At 35.4% G+C, this 20,235-nt stretch overlaps 1 protein-coding gene across 1 annotated transcript in view; it reads right to left on the bottom strand.

Moving 5' to 3' along the window:
• The window catches only part of tmem8b (transmembrane protein 8B), a 148,559-nt gene that overhangs the window by 50,288 nt on the left and 78,036 nt on the right, over positions 1–20,235 (bottom strand). Inside the window, exon 5 of the mRNA XM_088629065.1 lies at positions 17,631–17,899. Within this exon, the coding sequence (XP_088485191.1) occupies positions 17,631–17,899 (269 nt within the window). The remainder of the gene's footprint in view (positions 1–17,630; positions 17,900–20,235) is intronic.

The following is a 20,235-nucleotide window of genomic DNA, read 5'->3' on the forward strand; positions in this document are numbered from 1 at the left end:
TAGTAGTGTCTTTCATAGACTGGTGTGGAATTCCAGGGTTATCTGTGCTGCCAAATATAGCATTGTAATGAATATAATTGTACTGCCATTCAGTTGTACTATCTTGAAAAATGTTGAAGTCTTTATCCTTAAGTTTCACTCAAAGAGCTCAGCAGTTTGGACTGCTGATTTACCATAAGCTACTGCCAAGAGCATTAACTCTTCCCAGCAGGACACTAAATGCTTTAAGTCCAACAGCTCCAATTGCCATAAGCAATTGTATTTTTTTTTTATCAAGAAGATAGGCTGTCCAGACAAGATACAAATATATACAGACATACAGAGGCTGACACCTTAGGCTGAAAGGCCATAATAGTATCTGGCATAGCTTTGATGTCAGACCCAAACAAGCACTCTGAAAGGCTGTGGGCTGTTGGATCACATAGAAGGAGATACCCAGAGAGGTTAGCAAAATAAAACCACTGTGGGGCAAAGAATAAGTTATTCTGTCCATTAGATGCCATACACAGAAGACAAAGAAAGGTCTTAAAGAAAAGTTTAGAAACATCAAGCTATGATTTTTCCTTTTTTTTTTCAAACCGGTTCCCTAAACTGGTCCCAGTACTTTAGTGCTTCACTTTTCGGTACAAACCATAAAAATATTGCTATCCCCTGGAACAACTGCTAATATGCAGATTATTAAAAATTAAATGTAAAGGAAATGTTTAAACTGGAAATTAATTTACGTATTTGAGGGACAGGCCTCATTCAAGATGCCTACCATAGCATGATCTCCAAATCATAGTCTGATCTTGTCCAATCCCAGAAACGATAAAATGCTAATTTACAAGGACAGGAGAAATCCATGTTGCTGAAAGTGATGCTAGTTGTCACTACTATGGTGATAAGGAATACAGTGATGTTGGATGTGCTGTCCCTCAGATGATATGTTAAGCCGCAATTAAGCCACTTGGCTTTCAAAGATCCCATCACACAAAAGCAGTGGAGTTAACACTGGTGTTATGGCTGAATTCTACTTTGGGCTTGCAGAGTCTCGTTTACATAAAGTTCCTCAACATCCTCAGTTTCTCACTTTTCAGCTGATCTGCTGTGTGATAGGTCTACTCACACATCACCAAGGTTGGATGCTTCACTTTCTAATGGATGAAGCGGGTTTCTTCCTGTATGTAAAAAAAAACACCTACTGTACACAGACTGCACAGTAGGTACCTTTGATTTGGTATTATTTATTTTTAGAAAACCTTTGATTTAGTGATAATAAAATGTATGAAAAATTTAACAAGCAACCTTCCATGAAAACTGTTGATATACTGTACTGTACAGTACCTGATGATCCACTGTACTTCAATAAAGCCAGAGTTTCAGAGTAGATTGAGGGCACTTGCTACCATACTGTACATTAAAAAGTGGTTTCATTCACAGTACAGCTTATGAGTTGCTATGCATACTTCATATACTTCATATTTAAGAAGGAATCATTATACAGTAGTTTTCTACATACTAAATATCTCTGTGTCCTTCACAGGAGTAGTTAAATTGCTATAGCACAGAGGGATTCCTTTGACAATATGTAACAGCTATAGTTCAAAAGACTGTTTTTATTTCTTTCAAAACACTCAACTTCACAGAGGTAGCCTCATCAGTGACTTCTTTTAAAACTAATGGGAATCACTAGTTCAGATGACTCATGCGTCACCTGCTCTCAGCTTCAATGAATATGTGTAGGATGCTATTAGAGGAATAGTTATCTTCTGGCAACACAATCCTGGAACTTTTCCATAGTTGGGAGGAGCTACAGTACCTTGAGAGGAGGATGTCCAACAAAAGCATTTCATCTATTTAATTGAAGACATTCAGTACCTCATCTCTGTCAGGCATGTAAAGAATCACAGGATCACTGTACGCTAAACATATATATTAAATAACGAATGCATACTGTATAAGAAATCTAGTTATATGTCAACTAATTGAAAATGCTTGGTGCAGTCTGATCATTCACAATAAATTAAAGACATGGTAATTAAAATCATACTGTATCTTCTAGGCTAACATGATGATAGAAAGGTCTCACAATCTCAGTCAGTTTTATTCGAACCCTAATGTTAACAGGAATTATTTTATCACACATAAGATGAGGGCTTTCTGTAATATAACTACTTCAGTGCAAAATCTTTTTTTGTCTTTTTTTGACATTTGAAAAAAAACATGGAATAGTAGACACATCAATCAATGCATTTTCTGTAAAATAGATATACAAGATTTATTTTATAAAACTCAATTCAGAGTTATATGCAAAAAAGCAAGTGGAAAAAAGTAAAATGAAAGTACAGAATTGGCAAACACAAAACCCCTTTCATGAATATGAGTTTTACATGAGATTTTAGAGATGCTATTGATTCTTGCTAATCTTTGTTAATTGAAAATGCTATGAGGCACTTGCACAATACAAAGTTACTTTTTCAAAGTTAAACTTCTATTCCAAGTCAATTGCCAAGGATATTTTTAGATTTTTCATTAGGGTCTCATCCTTTTCTTTTACACTAAGGTACTTTAAACAGTATGCGTGATAACTTACTCTAGATATAATTCCTCTTCATTGTGATAATACCCTGTGTCATTTTTTTTTTACCATTTTGCATTTCTCTAAATTAAATCCAAATCAGAGCCAAGCCTAGTGTTCTCAAAAATTTCTTATTCACCCATTCGATACATTGAATCCTTTCATTTTAATTACTATTCTGTTTTCACTAGATCTTGAAATTGATAGGTCACAATTCCAATTTTGTGTACACCTGCTGTGTCCCTAGTTTCTTCAGAATATTGTTTTTTTTTCCTTTTGGTGGCAATATAAGTTTGTCATGCTAATACCAAAGCTGTATCTTAGGTGGAGACTTAAACAGCTTATCTGCAACATACACATTTCATTTTTTATTTCCTGCAAAGACTGTTTGGCAATTATAATACCTGCTGTTTATGGTCATTGCATTGGTAATTTTTTGCTCTTATACCTATGAATATTTAATATAGCTATAGCATAGAGCAAACCTACAGTATAGTTCAAACTGATTTCCTCATTTATAGTGTTACACTTTTAGGTTACACTTTTTTCTGCTGTGTTCCACCCAATACACAAGTGAAATGGGTAAGTTTTAAGGAATAGGTCTGTGAAATAATCAATCAATTAAGATCAATTTCTTTGTAAGTATTTGATATTGACAACAATAACTCTCCTTATGAATCTCTCTCCCATCCAATGCAAATAATTTTCAGCCTGGAAAGCTAATCAGAGGTGGGATCTAATACCTACCCAGGATCTTTAGCCTCAAGCTTATGCATTTTTGAGATTTATTTTTTCCTCTCGTTTTAAACAGAAAATGTGTAGGCTTTGAAAGACGTTTAATGTATTTCCATAATCATTATGTAATAACCACATACTGTACCATAGACTATACACAAGTGAGATTCTATATGAAGTTTTATGTAGCTAGGTTAAGTTTTATTTCTAACAATTGATTAATTAATGGTACAAATAAATTCCAAACAAAGCACTTTGTTCTATTGTGCTGCATCACCAGTTACTAATAGTAGTAAAATTCATCTAATGCAGCATGTACTGTAGGAGAAAAGAATCCTAAATTTCAAAGACATGACACTTATGCTAAATCAAAAAAGTTACTCTAACATTTTATTTATGTCAAGGAGACTGAATAGTGTATATACATGACATGCAGTATTTTACACTTATGAAACTAATAAAATATCACAGAGTAGATATTTCAGATTTTTTTTACATATCTGATTTCAAATAAAATAAAATAAGAAATGACTGCTTGGGTTACAGATATCTGATAACAGGACTCTAGTTGTGAAAATAACACACACAATTATCTATATATTAAATTAATTATCCCTCCACCCATTTTCTAAACTACATTATCCAATACTGGGTCACAGGACAGCCAGGGCCTAACCAAGCAAGCAACGGGTGTAAGGATGCCAGTCCATCGCAAGGCACACACAGACACAAACACACACACTCACACTAGTGCCAATTTTACAGAAGTCAATCAACCTGTTAGTACAGTATGTCTTCGGACTGTAGGAGGAAACTGAAGAACCTGGAGGAAACCCACACAAAAACTGGGGAAATCATAGAGTACAAACTCCATGAAGGACAGCACCCCAGGATTTGAACCCAGGGCCCCAGCACTTTAAAATGATAATACAGTGTATTCATGCAAGAACGCTCATAGACATCCATCCAAACAAAAAAGCCTATACTGTAAATACATCTTTTTAAAATTTTACCTTCATTTTTTAAAAACTATTTTTAAGCTGCACAGAAAATTGAATCTCTTCACAGTATCTCCTTTGAAAGCAGTTTACTTCTTCCAAAATAATGTAAGATAGTTCATTCAAATATTACACAGCTACTCTTGCTCTGGGTTCCAGTTTCTTAGAACACAGTGCACAAAAACATGTCTCAGCTGTACTCTGAGGTGATGATTTTCTCATACTTGAGAAAAACGAAGATGAAAGCTTTACAATCCCATGAAACCCAAGGGATAAGTGTTCTTATCTAACCCTAAGCTTAGAACTCCTGCAAAATCTAAAATTGCCACATTTTCTCTCATAAGAAAATGTTGTGTACATGATGCTGTCAACATATGAGAAATATCGGAAAGACAAGGAAGATCCCTCAACATGAGAAAATTGTCTGTTGAGGTACAAAAGGAAATTAAAAGAAATATAATTTTCAATCAAAGAAGATTTCCAGCACAATTTACTGCCTGATCTGCCTCAAAATCATTGCTTCAGAAAATAAATATTTTGATATTTAATGTATGTTAACTATATAACAACTACAGTAGTTGCTTTATTTGTATGTGTTACTGTATATCATGTAGATTCCTTAATGTTAATCTCCACTCTTGTGTAACTGTGTGTCATAAAATCTTTAGGATTGTATTTGTACAGAATGTAAATAATCAGTGTTGTGCCACTCAGGAGTGGCCTCTGTCATATGAATTTATATATGATTGTGTTTTAAAGGGGAACTGCAACACTGTTTCTATATTTCAGGGTTAGAAAGAACTGGCATTGATGCGTACATTGATGAGTCCATTTCAAACCATAATGAAAGTAAAACAAAATAGACTCAATTTCCAGGTATGCAAAAGTATGCGATTTAGAACAAGGCAACCAAACTTCCAGTGATGTGATGAGACCCTATTACATAGTGAACAAGTAATCTTGTCAATACTCTCTTTTAATCCAATAGAATATTGCTCTCAATTTGGAGACAGTTTTGCCAACAAATGCTACTTACTTGTTCACTTTTCATGCACATCACATTGGAACATCTCTGCGGTGAAATGGCTGCTGCACAGCCTGTACTTATTCGCTTGTACTATACTTAAAATGTAATGCTTCACATTACAATAGTCATTTCAGTAACTAGTGAGCAGGAAGGGGTGCTTCAGGTTGCAATTTGCACAACTGTCGCACTCGTCTGTGTCAAGACCAGGGGTTTGCAACAATATGGCAACTATACAGTACTTTCACACATCCAGTTTGTGCCTAATGGGCAATTTGTACAATTTTGTTACAAGATTTAATAACTGAACTGATCAATTGGAACTTCAGTTCCCCTCTAAGAAAGGACATTACCAATCAAGTCTATCTCATGATGAAGATTTCAGAGTGGTGGAATTACAGTGTGATTACTCAATGTGTAAGAAATTGGATGGAAAATTACCCAGCTATCCATCACATTTAATTTTTTCATACTGAATCAGCAGAGCAGAAAGATTTTTATAAACTGTAAATTTTGGGGGCGCTGCCTTTTTCTCACTAACATGCCCTCACTCTGTTTACAGTGTTTTTTATTTAACCTAATATTTCTTTGAAAAGGAGATTAGAAACGATAGTAATGTAAGTAAATTATTATGGTGGCCTCCTGATTCCTAACTGCATGTAAGTATTTTTTGTAATTTGACTTTGCTAAATATCTGATCTCCTTGGTGTAAAGCATAAAGTGTTTCCTCAGTAGAAAATGCAAGGTGTGATGTACAGTAGTGGTACAGTATAAAAATATATATAATATTTTTATAATGATATTTATTAATATCACATATTGCCTAAACAATATCTAAACAATGTGTGTATAAAAAAATCATGGTTGAATTTTACATACCCTCATTAAGTAATATGAGGATAATAATCATTTAGAAAGTTGAGAAAGCAGAGTACCACAATAATGTTAAACAGCAACTACAGTATAACATTGCCATATATATGGAAGCAAAAACCTTCAGCATCAAAACAGTTTCAAGTAAATATTTTAAAAAGCAAAATGAATTCTGAAGTTTACAGAAACATTTAGTCTCCTTATGTAGAGACAATGCTTCCATACTTGTTTTGTTTGGCAATAAGTTAATGTAATATAGCCAAGGCAAGTAAGGCGATCATCAGTCAAAAAGGAAGTTGATCTCCAGATTTCAATCCAAATGAGTATTCAATTTACATCACGAGGAAAACATTGAAGTCAGAACTCCCTAATAAGGGGCTTTGATGGCTCAAAGGGTTACAGATTTCATCCAATTATTGTGTCAAAGGTATATGCACCCAAATGCTGACTTTTACACTGACTTCAAAAGTGAATGTATCCCCGTACATACAGTATGTGTGTCACTTGAAATCACTAGAATGAACACAAACATTGTTTTGGCGCTAATATTATCAAAAATATAAATTGATTAACTGTAAGCAAATATAATATTTTGATATTGATATACCAGTACGTTTGGGCAATGCTGTACAGTATGTTGTCCTTTGCTGGATATGCACTAATAATCTTTAACAACAGAATCAGAAATTCAGCAACAAAAGCTAGTGAATGCATTAAGTAAATTTAGTTTGATGATTAAAGGCAGCCCATGGTCTTGTTACAAGACTGGATTTTCTGTCCTTGATTTTCTTTCTCTTATGACATATATTTTTCATTGACAGGCTTGTCTATACTTTTATTTTAGAAGTGTTATGACTTACTGTATACACAGTAACTGTGTTGTCTCCATATTTCAGAGTCACGAAACATTTAAAAGGAAGTAAAACAGCTTTTGCAATGTATCACAATGTTTTCATTGTCATGTTAACTGGGGGCAACATTGTTGCACAGTGGTTAGCAATTGCTAATTGCTGCCTCACATTGCTGGGACCCCAAGTTGAATTTTGGACCTGGAGTGCTACAGTATCTGTGTTTGTATGTTCTCCACGTGTTCACATGGGTTTTTGTGGGGTGCTCTAGTTTCCTTCCACAGACACTTTGGTAGGTTAATTGGCTTCTGTGAAAATCAGCCCTGATGTGAGTGTGCACATGTTTGTGTCTGTTGTGACTGTGTATCTGTTTGTGCCTGTGATGAATTGACATCTGTGACAGACGCCAGAAAGGCCAGCCATGGAATGAACAGAAGAGCAGCACAAATGGCACAAACACAGAGGTTTCCTCTGGGCTCAGGGGTCAGGCAATGTCGGGGATGAGACCTATGCCTTCAGGACACGGATGTGGGGTGACCTGGTGCTAGGCGGGCCTTGCGACATCTGTACCCTAATGCTAAGCCTGGAACACTGAAAACACAGGGACTAAATAGGAACCGAAAACAAGACATACCAGAAGGACATGAATAATCACACTAGGAGCTAGGAACTTGGAACAGGAAAGAAGTGGAGCAACCTCTAGGGGTTGAATGTCTACCGAGCAAGTACCACATGTAGAATAAGCTGCACAGCACAGGAGGGAGGAAAAACCTAATTTCACTGTCAGGAAACCTCCGTGAGTCCACGGCTGAGAGCCCCTCCAGGGTATACAATAAACTTTATTAACATGTGGTAGAGGGAGCCGGTAGTCTCTCATGGACCATGACAGCATCCCCCCCAGAGTGTATCCCGCCTTGTGGTCGTTGTTTGACAAAATAAGCTCCATGTCCTCCATGACCATGTAATGGATGAAGCTTTTAGAAAATGGATGGATGTTAACTGAGTCACAATATATCTCAATATGTATTCTTTTTAAATATCATTTCATATAAAGCACTATCTAAATAAGACTATAATCTACATTAATGCCTTTGTCTTTCTTCTTGCTTGTTTGCTCTGGTAGAGTAAGCCCTTGTAATTAGTTTAGGGAAACCAAAGTACTGATTGTTTACAAAAATCCTACTTCAGTAAACTAATTGCTTCAAAGTAATTAAATCCTTGGTTTGTTTCCATATTCACATTAGTTGCTGACCATGAATTTCCAGTCCATTAGGACAGAAGAAACAAGAATCATTGGATATACAATCTTTCATGTCTATACAACCACACAGATAACCTCTCTGTTCCAATGTTTCCAAATGAGCAATTATTACAGTCATTAAGTAAAACTCACACCTACACATATGCTTTAATTAATTAGTACTACCAGGTCTTTAGACCACTGATACTGTAGTGTGCCACTGCTTTATATTGTGGATAGACAAATAAACTTCAAATTTTACAACATTTAAAGAGATACTGTTCCCAATTTAACTCATTTAACCATTATAGACTGAACTTCGTGGATGACAGAAAATATCAATCCATTATCAGAAAGGTCCTCTCTGGTAAGGGCAGCCTGGAGCCTATCCCAAAAGTATAAGGTGTAGGGTGAGCATGTGAGAAGGACTGTGGAGAAAATAACAATCTTGAACATCCAATCAAATCTAGGCTGTATACTTATTTTGGAGGGGAGGGGGCAGAGCACCCAGAGAAACTCTAAACCCACAAACTCATCAAACATTCCAAGCCAGCAAAACGCAGATAATGAATAACTTAAACTTTTTATTAAATAGTTTCTGATGGAGAAAATTGCAGCAGTCTACTACTACTAAACCTGAATCCCTGAACAACCAGTTAATTTTCTCAGGTAGTGATTTTCACATTATGATTTCCAAATAGGTATAAACATAGTCATACTTTTCATTAATGGAATGCAAACTTCATTGCCTCTTACGTCAAGAGAACAATAGAAAGAAGTAATGGATGTAACGAGAGCTGGTCCAGGCTCCTATGAAGCGTAGTTCTAGACCCTATGCAGATGGTATAATCCAGAAGTAAGTGGAAAAGGACGATGGGGAGGAGACTAAGAGGATCAGGGGGGGTTGACAGACAGGGGTGTGTGACGATGGTGAACTCGTGCTTGGGGTGTATAGCCAAGATGAACAAGTCCATGGAGTCCAGGTAGGAAATCCGGGACGAAGTCCAAAAGTCCAAAACCGGGTCATCCAACCGAGACAAAACAGAGTTAAAAACCGGAACGGGATCCGGTACAGGGACAGGGAATAAAAGCAGGATCACGAGGCCAGGCGCTCCGAGCCCCGGACTAAGCTGGGTCAGGACGCCAATAGGAGGCCTTCAAGCCGCGGACGTAGGGCGACTTGATGGCAGGCGGGCCTCCGGGTGTCTGTCTTCCAATGCAGAGCCCAGAGTAGCGAGAGCGCCAGGCTTAAATAAGGCGGGGCAGGATTGGGGGCAGGTGCACGTAAATAGCAAAATAAGAAAGAGCCGGAACACCCTTAAGAGGAGGGATTACGATCATGACATGGACACATAAATATCTTGTGCAGTAGTGATGTTATAAAAACTCACTAATTTTCTTCTCTGTTTCTGCTGGAGTGTTGCATTGGCTGCAGAAAAGAGCTGATCGAGGAATATAAAGAACAGGTCAATGCAAAATGCACTCCAAAACGTCTTTTGCTATAGCAAACCTGAATCCTGTTAAATTTAGTTAAACACTTTGATTGATTTCCATGGCGATGCCAACATTTAAGAAATTATTCTACATGTGTTTAATGACTTTATGTCTTTTTAGGAGCTTCAGATCTCATAATCAGCATTATTACCAATCATTATTACTGATTTTATGAGCAAGCATGGTAATACCAATAATGAATGTCATGCATATTTTTATGCCCATTAACACTTTTCAGGCTGCAAATGATGAACATTACATAGATGGTCTTCAATTTGAATTAAGCTATGTAGATTATGATATGACATAGCTAATGTAGATGAAAAAATACTGTAATTTTTAGGTCAATGATGATATTTAAAATTCTTGCTGATTACGTTCTGAGGGACACTAGAAAACTTTCTGGTGAAACAGACCATGTTTTAATCAAGTTTCATCTTATTTCAGTTTCATCTTATTTGAGCTGACATGGCATTCTGAGTCTGTTGCTATTGTTTTATTTATCAATATGTATTGTATACTGTAGTTCCTTCCATGCAGTATCTTGCCTTGTTCCCATTTTCTGCCAGTTTAGGTTCTGATTCACCATCAATCAATATCCCTCATTGAAAATGAAGGAATATACGGATGTACAGCTCAGTATAATACAGTAATGTATATGAAATATACTGTATTGTGTACTGTAAGTCAATAAAGACTATAACACATGTTCAGGTTGTTTTTGGTTTTTTTTTTTTGCTGTACATAATCCACACTGAAGATACATGATAGAAAACTGAAACACCAACATACTGAATAGAAAATCAGCCTAATTAGACTGAAACCCTTGAAAAATAGTCAAAGCTAAATGTTCTGTCATGAATCTTCTGAAAAGATTGCCTTACACAATGCAAAAAAACAAAAGAGCCTTTTTTGAGGCTTATCTTGACCTTGCAGAGAATATATTTTTAAAGAGATAACACTTGTAAGTGAAAACCTTCAGTAATTATAAAGATATCTTAAGATGAGGACTGCAATACAGAGGCAAACAAAGACAATGTGCTTGACATTCACCATATCATTCAAGCCTTTGCCTGATATTTCTATTACTACTGATGATAAATCACAATCATTTGATGATCGTAACCATGGCACATTGTCTTGGAAATGTTTTTGAAATCCCTGGCTGCCAACTTCAATTTAAGCTTCGGAATATAATTCAAACACAGAAAAAAAATCTTCAAGGTCCCACTGCTTTCATGAGAAAATGGTTGGTAAAGTTGAGAATCCAAATCACTGGGTATAAATATCATGTTGAATACAGAGAGTACTGCTACCATACAAGAACCAACAAATTATTAGAAACACTAAAATTCCCAAAGCTAAAGTTGGATTAAAATGAAAAAAAAAAACATCAAATAATGGGAGTATGTGCTTATTGGTGTTGTGATTTGAAGATATGTTTTTGCTAAAACAATTAGAAAGTTGAACAGTAAATACAGGGAGTAGCTTGTCAGTCAAATTCCATTTTACAGTGTGCTAGCATTGTTCTTGGCCCACTAAACATTGTATGCTTCCTTTTTATCATTGTCTACTTTCTACATTTGTTTTTCCATTTGTTTTAAAGCATAATGAGCTGTGATGCTCATACTGTACATCTGGTTGGATCTCAGTAGGATGCCATGTTCTTGCTAAAATGAATCTCCAAAGTAGATTTGAAGTCTTACTGTACGTTAAAAATACAACGGAAATTTACTGTATAGTACAATATTTACAGGAAAGTACTCAAAAGAATTTGATCCAGTGAAATAATTTATCAATTTTTCCAAGATCTCCAACAATTAAAATGATTTCTTTTTCTATTTGTCTTAAAGACAAGCTGTTAAATAAAAATCTATTGGCCTTATAAGAACATTATTTGTGTAAGGAAAATTTCTCCTGCATCAACAATCAGCCCTGAAAAATAATCTTGAAGATGAGGTCTCATACAGTATGTTTAATTTATGCTTTCCACCAATGCATTCCCTGTGTATAATCTCCATTATTTGTAGTGGATTTCTTACAGTATATGGAAGAGACATTTTTAGATTTAAGAGAAATGTGTTTTAATATGAAGTACAGTAGGCATGAAAAGAATTGAAAATAAATTCCCCCTTTTACTTACCACAACCATGCAAGGCTGTTGGTGCACTATGCTGTACAGCAAACCTGCTTTTGTTTTACTAGTAGACTATACTGAATTGAACAAACATAATTTGTCCTCAGATTTCAAAAGATGTCAGATCTCATTAAGGCTATAAGATTAAATAAACCTCTGTGAAATGCAGCTGCTGTTATAAATAATGAAGTACTTGGTTTATTAAGGAAGCAATGTTGCAGCTAAATATGTCACATTTCAAATAAAAGTAAAATGCAAAACTTCTAGGCTCAGTCAAAATAAACCAATAATCGAGGAAGCAACAGCTTGTCATTTATAATAAAAATTCTGATTCATCCGAGTCTTAAAAATAACATATTTAAACCATCTGCTGCATCTCGCCAATTGAAATGAATCTGCATTATTTATTCCTCTTATATTCAGAAATAAACTGTGACATAAAGAAATTGCAAAGATGAATTGTTCATTTTCGATTGAAGAAGCCAGCTCTGAGGGCATAAAGCATTTAGCTTCTGATGACTGCGTAATAGCCCCTCATTGTTTATGAATTAATGTTTAAATATTTAAAATTCCCTCAGGAATGGTTGCACTTATATCACAGATATATTAGTCTTTGTTAAGCACCAACACAACTTCTGAATGTCATCTTAACAAGAAATCATATTAATCAACATGTCCTGTAGCTCAGAAAGATACAGTATGCATTTACTCATACATAGAGCAGTGGCTACATGATTGCTAAAAATGAATGCATGAAACCTGGGTGGAGGTGAGCAATAAGACTAATTAAGTCAGCTTAGCTGTGTGGTTAACAAGGTCTTTTCTATGGGGAAAGGATTGCAAACCTTTGCCTTCTACAATTAGAGACTGGCCCTGTGCAGAGAAGCCAAAACAAAACAATTCAATAGGAATTATTATTAAAGATCAACCAATCAATACTTCAATTATTTTTTCATCGGCAGCAGAATTGAATGCAAAGAAACATGGCTGTGCCATACCCAACACCATCCGCTGGAGTAAAACAACAACAACCGAGATATCTTGAACAAAACAAGAAAATCACTAACCGTAAGACAGTAAAGTTCATGCAAGGTGTAAGAGAAAGAATCAGACCAGGACTCAAATGGTTCAGAGGCATTTTGGAGTATACTGTACATCTTAAGGCTCTGTAGAAACCACAGTTGACTGCATTGCAGTAACAGTCCTCTGGGGTCAAATTTGTCAAAAACAATGCTGTTCTAGTGGGAAAGCCCCATACTAGTCTGAAACCAACAAAGTAATGAAGGTTACAAGGGCATGGAAATAATGCTTTGTGCTATGCAATTGTATCTGATTTAATTTGAAAAACTTAATTTTATGTGTTTAAAAGGAAACAAAAGCTTACAAAATTCAAGCCTTGAATTCAAATCCTGAGTATATTTGTCTCTGTCTCAGATTGGCTGATGTGCTGTCCCTGCTGCGATCCCAATATGATTGCTGATATAACTGAAACATAGACGTTTTTAGGATCATATGTAAAGCATTTGTATTACTACCAGCAAATGATCTTATGTCTCTATATTACAGGCAAATCTAGTCATTTATTTTAAGACCACTGTCATGTGCATGATAATTCTAGGAAAACACTTCTGATCTTTTTTGTTTGCTGTCTTTGAATGACTATATTATCATCATACAGTATTTTCAGAAATTATTACTGTTTACTTTCCAGTCACAATTCATTAAAAAATTTAAATAACTTCAAGTTACAAATCATTTCCTAGTGAAATAATGGATTCATCCTTTATCCATAGCCTAACATTACTTTTGCCTAACCAGAAGGTGCAAACAAAGATATATTAATAATAATAGCAGAAATAAATATATTAGTTTTGTCTCTCTTAACTGCTCCCATTTGGAAAAGAAAGGGCAAATGAATAATACCTAGCCTTGCGATGTGGCTGAAGACTGCATGATTCACTTTTATAATATTTCTGAATAATACATTAGGTAAAGCAGCTGATTTGTGTTGTGATCCATCATAAAAGGGTAAAAATAACACATATTTCTCTCAGAACATCAAGGAACTGCCTTTTGATACCAGTGGAAGCACTTTGGATACACTCAGAATGAATAACTTCCTGGTAATAATTTATTATTTTAGTAGGTAATAATGATTTCCCCAACAGTACTTGAGTGACTCAATTTGTGGCTTCCTCGTGTTTATTTATCGATTCATCTCTCTTTATTAAGATTAGCAGAGATCTTCTGTCATCGTAAATCAAATTAATTTACAGTCACTTATGCCCTTGCTTAAATATGATGCTAGATTACACACAAATCAATCGTGCAACAAATTGTTCACAAACAGGAAAGAGGTCTTAGTGCAAACAGCATTACTTGAAAGCATACAAAGCTGATGAAGACTTAAGGAAATCCATCATATATAAAACAGATGATAACTCAGTAGAACATTATACTAAGGTAATCCTTAATGCTTCATAAATTCTCATTCAATAGGTATCTGTGCATTGTGGCTTAGCAGGTTTAGCATTTTAATGACCTACTCCAAGTGAAGCAGACAGAGGCTGATCATGAGTTATTGTTTCCTTCAAAAAGCCTTTTAACAGACCTGGCCTGTAACCCATTCAAGACCATTGTATATCTTTAAGTTGGTATAATTCTTTGACAGCACCTCACTCATAAGGTTCCTGGGAAACATATACTGTTAAAAAGAAAATAAATGTTTTCTTCTGAGAAACAAACAGAAAAAGGGCAGAATTATAAATGAAAGAAAATCTCATTTAAATATCTTCATCCTTCAGTTTATGCAATTTTCAAAACATCCATGTTTCGTTTCTTGTTAAGAGTTCCTGTGCCTTATTGGATGGGACAGAACATCAAGGTTTAGCTATTAGCCGTATAATGATTATAATAATTGTGGACATATTAGCAGAACTGAATCAAGAAGAAGCACTACTGAGTATGAATTCTGGAGAAGTGCTCTGTACAGTATGTGATGAGAATGGAGAATGAGTGCATTCCAAACAATACATTAAACGAGTGGGAGAATTGCCTTGAAGGAGAAAAGACAGGCAGGACCGAAATAAAACTCAAGGTGGTAGGTTATGATCTTGGGGTTGCTTATGTTAGTATATTGAGAGATTGGGAGAGCACAACTCACCAATAGTGTAAACTATGAATATGTTCTGTATTTAAAGAACATGCTGATACTGGTGAAGACATTTGATACAAAAGTGCATGGAACAAGTGGCACGATCTCACAGGAGTGTGGTATGATCAGAAATTGCCACTGAAACTGAGAAAAAAAAAGAGTACTGTATGTGAAGCACAGGTGAAACCCCTACAGCATCAGTGAATGTTGAACAGACAGTACAATCAGAAAGTTAGTGCAGCAGAAATACAAAAATGAGAATGCATAGACAGGGATGAGGTGTAACCAGAACTGATACAATGGGAAATAAGGATGTGAGACAAAACATCAAAGGGGATGAGGTGTAACCAGAACTGATACAATGGGAAATAAGGATGTGACACAAAACATCAAAGGGCCTCCAAAAAGCTAAGACAATAATAAGACAAACAATGAGACAATAAGACAAAAAATAGTTCAAACTGACTAGGATGGTATGAATGTGTCAACAGAGTGTCACGGAACCTATACGTGGAATAGGAGGATCCTTATGTGTGACCGGAATCCCACAGGACGCAGAGTAGCAAAGGGACTATCCAAAAGACAAAATCCAAAGGCTGGGTCGATAAGGGAGGCAGAGTGTCCGGTAATGAGAGATATTCAAAAACACTTCAAAAGACAAAATCCAGAAGGCAAGGTCAAGAGGCGGAAGCAGAAGATTCGTAACAGGAGATCAGTCAAAAGGATTGGAAACGTGCACTGGAGAATACTATGATAGGCTTCTCAATAGTGAGCATGGGAAGGTGTGCGAAGGGGGTTTAAATACTGAAAGGAAAGGGGTGTGATTGGATGATTGGTTAGGGAGTGAGAATTTGAGGAATCTGATGCATGTGAGAATGTGATGGGTTCAATCAGGGATGAGATTGGGAAGCAGAGGTTCCGGGAATGTAACGTCGTTTGCGAGGGAGAGTGTGGAATGTGACAGGGACAGAACGGCGTTTCCGAGTAAGAGTGTGGGGCGTGACACAGAGGAACCAGCAATTATATTGAGAAAAGAGTGTGAAGGAGAAATCATCTGTTAAAGAGTCGAAGAAGAGAAGATAAAGATGTTCTTAAAAACCCATGGAACCCTCGGAGTGTGAAATGAAAGAGTAAATATTGTAGAGATCTACAGTATGCAGGAATTGATGTCATGTACAGTAGCCCACCACATAAAGAAATGGTGGGGTGCTTTGAAGAAGTTGCTTGTTAAACTTTGCCTTCCACTTGAGGATATAACAGAACTCTTCAGTCCCTGAAAGCAATCTGTGATTGCCAGTAATAACCTATTCTCCAAGTCGTACTGCTCAGTATGACAGTTGTGTAATAAGTCAGCAACCAGTTTCATTCAATTGTCACTTGATTATTACTCAGTGTCTCCAGGGGTTCACCTTAACATTTCTGCCAACATTTTCCCTCCGGGTTAAAGAAAAAAAATGGTCAGGAAAAACTAATTAATACAAACAAAAAACAGCTGTAGGATCTGTAGTTAAAATAATTGGGAGTGCCGAACCGAAGGGATAAACTGAGAAATACCTATCTTTGTTTAGGAGTCCTCTGTGATTTAATTCTCATCTATTTTGCTGCATTTATTACATTTATCATATAGACTAGGGATGGAGATTCATCAACAGCTTCAAACAGTCAGTTGTAACATTAAATGAGAGAATAACAATAAAGTCATTTGAAAGACAAGAGTTTCATTTGCAGTTGAATGCTTCCATTAGTCACCAAGATTAAATTGAAAAGTATTGGCACCATTTTCTTTTATTCCACATGTATAAAATAATGATCCCAGAGTATTATGTACTTTACTTTAAACACAATCTCATTATTAAATTAAAAAAAAAAAGTTTTGTCTTGGCTTTGAATATAATAGAACATACCACAACTAATACCAGGCATATGCTTACAGCACTAAGCAAATACATCTTAATAAAGTACTAATAAAACCCTGATCAGATTCTACAAGCTGCTCAACTTTAATCTTCATTACACTGATCAAAACAATATTTTGACAAAATTACACAATGCAGCAGTCAAAACACTTCTACAGCCGCCATATTGCATATCCATTGACATGCTAACCCTTTCCAGAGAGTATTCCCAACAGATTCCCCTAGAGTACAACACACAGAAATATTTAACACCACATTGCAATATGGGCAGATAATTCCCACAGCAAGACTACATCTCTGAACATTTGGAAAAATCTGGTTGACATTAAAAGGAGGTGGAAAGCCATGCTACATTCCATCGTTTCTGATGAGAAATGCTCCAAGGCCACCTTCTTCGATTTTTTTAAGAAGTCAGTTTTGGAAACGTATTTCTTTGGCTGCAGTCCGTTTAGAAACATGGAATTACCTAAGCTTTTCTAAGTGTATAGTGACAGTGGGGAAGAGGGTGGGATCTTCTACTGTGATTTTTGTACAGTATCAACAAAATACTGTCATCTAGATATTTTCTTTCTAAGCACAAAGGAAATAAAAAAACACTGTGATATAAAATAGAATCAGTGGCACACGTGTTAATCCCTTCTGGAGGCTTACCTTTAACTTGCACTCCAATGAAAAAGCTGACATTGACATTCCCCACGTATCTCTCCACCAGAATGTAGTACCACTGCTCCCAGAAGGGAAGCTGGGTCTCCAGCTCGCAGTTCTTGCTCTCTTTGCAGTCCAAGTAAGTGGAGTTATGCAGAGGTGGGGCTTTGGCCCTGATCTTCAGGAACACTGGGCAAGTCTCCACCTTCTTGTCTATCATGCTACAGTTCACAAGCTGCACCTTCACTTTGGAAATGTAATTTGGAATAAACACTCTAGGAGGAAGAACAGAACACAATACATGACTGTACAGTAACAACACATGCAAATTGCGACGGTGAATCTCAACTGAACAGTACCAGAATAGCAACTGAACATACAATATCATGTAATTCCTTTGATGTCTGAAGTGGCTGATTTTGAATTCAGCCCTGCTCATGTAATTTCCAGTGGCATGAAGAGTAGATTGACCGTGTAATTACATGAACAGGGCTTTAGGAATTAGTTAATTCCTGCGGTATTTAGTTGAAATTTATTATGAGTTAACAGCCACTATTTTAAAGCATTACCCATGACCCCTTAGTCTCAGCTGCAGCAATCTCTATTGTTACTGTTGTAAGGCAATGTGAAATCAAACTTTTTTTTTAACGACATCAATTTTAAAAATTAATGTTCTTGAGACCATTAAGTGCCAGAGATTGGAGAAGTTCCTTTTTCAAAGGTCAACAGATTTTTTAAAAAAAAACTAAATACTGTAATTGCATGACATACACAGAAAAGGTGAAGTGGTTTGCTATTTTAGCACTCACAATTTTCAAACAGAAGTAATAAACAGATGTTGAGTGACAATAAAGGGCATTTACTCTGATTTGACATTTACAAAGCATGATGTAGTTATTGCATTTTTAATACATATAAACTGTAGATCCAATTTCCTAAATTGAAAAGATAGAAGTGTTTTTGTCTAACTTTATCTTGTTTTTCAGACACATGTGACATGCCATAAAAACGTCATAATAAAAACAGCATTTTCTGCTATACATCAATAAAAGTATACATATTTATTATACAATAAAGGACTAAGGCCAAAGCAAAAGCTGTTTTCTTTTCTGTATTAATGAAGAAAATAGCACTGGTGGCAGGGAATTTGGAAGTGAGTGGTGCATTAGTACTGGAAAATGATTATATTTAAATAAGACTATGTAGGGTGTCTATTAACAAAATTGTTAATATTACCAAAAGCCCAGTTTTGTTAAAAAGCTTTTGCTGACAGAATGAAATGAACTGACTATTTTGTCTAATCTTCTAATTAAGCAACACAAAACATGAGACATGTGGTGTACATGCTTCATCACATTATATTTTAGGAAATGCACTAATTGTAAGTTATATCTTTGATTTTTTTTTCTAAATTAATCTTTTTAATTGGTATGAGTTTAATTAATATTTTGGGGGTTGTGCTTTGCCTTGGCATAACTTTTGTGACTGATTAAATGAAACAAATTCACTTCACCTTCAGACTCATTCTTATTCTGGTGATAGTCATAGTTATTACTTTTCTGTTATTAATTCAACTTGAATATGCTCAAGGGAATGCAGTTAATAAACTTGCTGAAATTATCTGTGTGTGTGTTTAGTGTGTGAGTTTCTGGAAATTGCCTGACAGGTTGATTATAAAATTGCTTAAGCTGTCATTTGAGTCTATCTGCATTTGACAGAAGAAAAACAGGCCTATTGAAAACAAAAAACGCTCATCAGAGAATTAAAACAACATTATGCATATCCTGCACACTCCTGTTTTAATATATCTAATTGTTTGGATTTCATATGCTCAAGTTTATAGCATGTTAGGTTCTTGCTAGATTTCAAATTATGAAAATGAACACTTTAAAATACTATAGTGTTATTCTTCAATTTCCCTATAGAAATCAAGGGCACATTTGTATTCATCATTATAATAAAAAATATATGAAACTGAGGTTTCCTCTTTTTTTGTCTGGAAATTGAAACACTGTCATGTTCTTTTTAAATTATGTCCCCCGTGAAGAAATCAGCTTAACATTGATTATGTTAAATATGTTTTTTTGCTGTTCTCTTCAATACTGAATAAATACAAGTTATAATTTATTTCTTCCTTTGTTACAGTAATTTCTTTGGTTTGATTTAGCTTACCTGTTCTTCCAGACAATGAAATAAATACTCTTTAATATAATAATTTCGAAGACTTAAATAATTTCTTTCATCTTTTATTACGTACAGTATTTAAATATTTCCTCTTAAAAATACATAATGTCATGACATTTATATCATGTACTGTAAACATATATCACACATTTTCATTCCCAGCTTTCACAGTATATTCATGTCTTTTAATAAATGTATGCTCGTCATGTTAATTAAATGTCATACATTATTTTTTTAAATGGTAAATTACTTTTACACAGGCTCTGTACCATTAATGTGAAGCTTATCTTTTAGTTCATGTCTATCTCCTAGAACTACCATGAACATTTTGATCTTAGAAAATATGTTGATTGTTCATTGCTATTCATTTATTGAGTACTTTGATAAAGCATACAGTAATCATATAAGATCTTGACTCAACCCCAAA

This window comes from Lepisosteus platostomus, chromosome 4, assembly GCF_059453375.1.
Source record: "Lepisosteus platostomus isolate fLepPlt1 chromosome 4, fLepPlt1.hap1, whole genome shotgun sequence".
Lineage (NCBI taxonomy): Eukaryota > Metazoa > Chordata > Actinopteri > Semionotiformes > Lepisosteidae > Lepisosteus > Lepisosteus platostomus.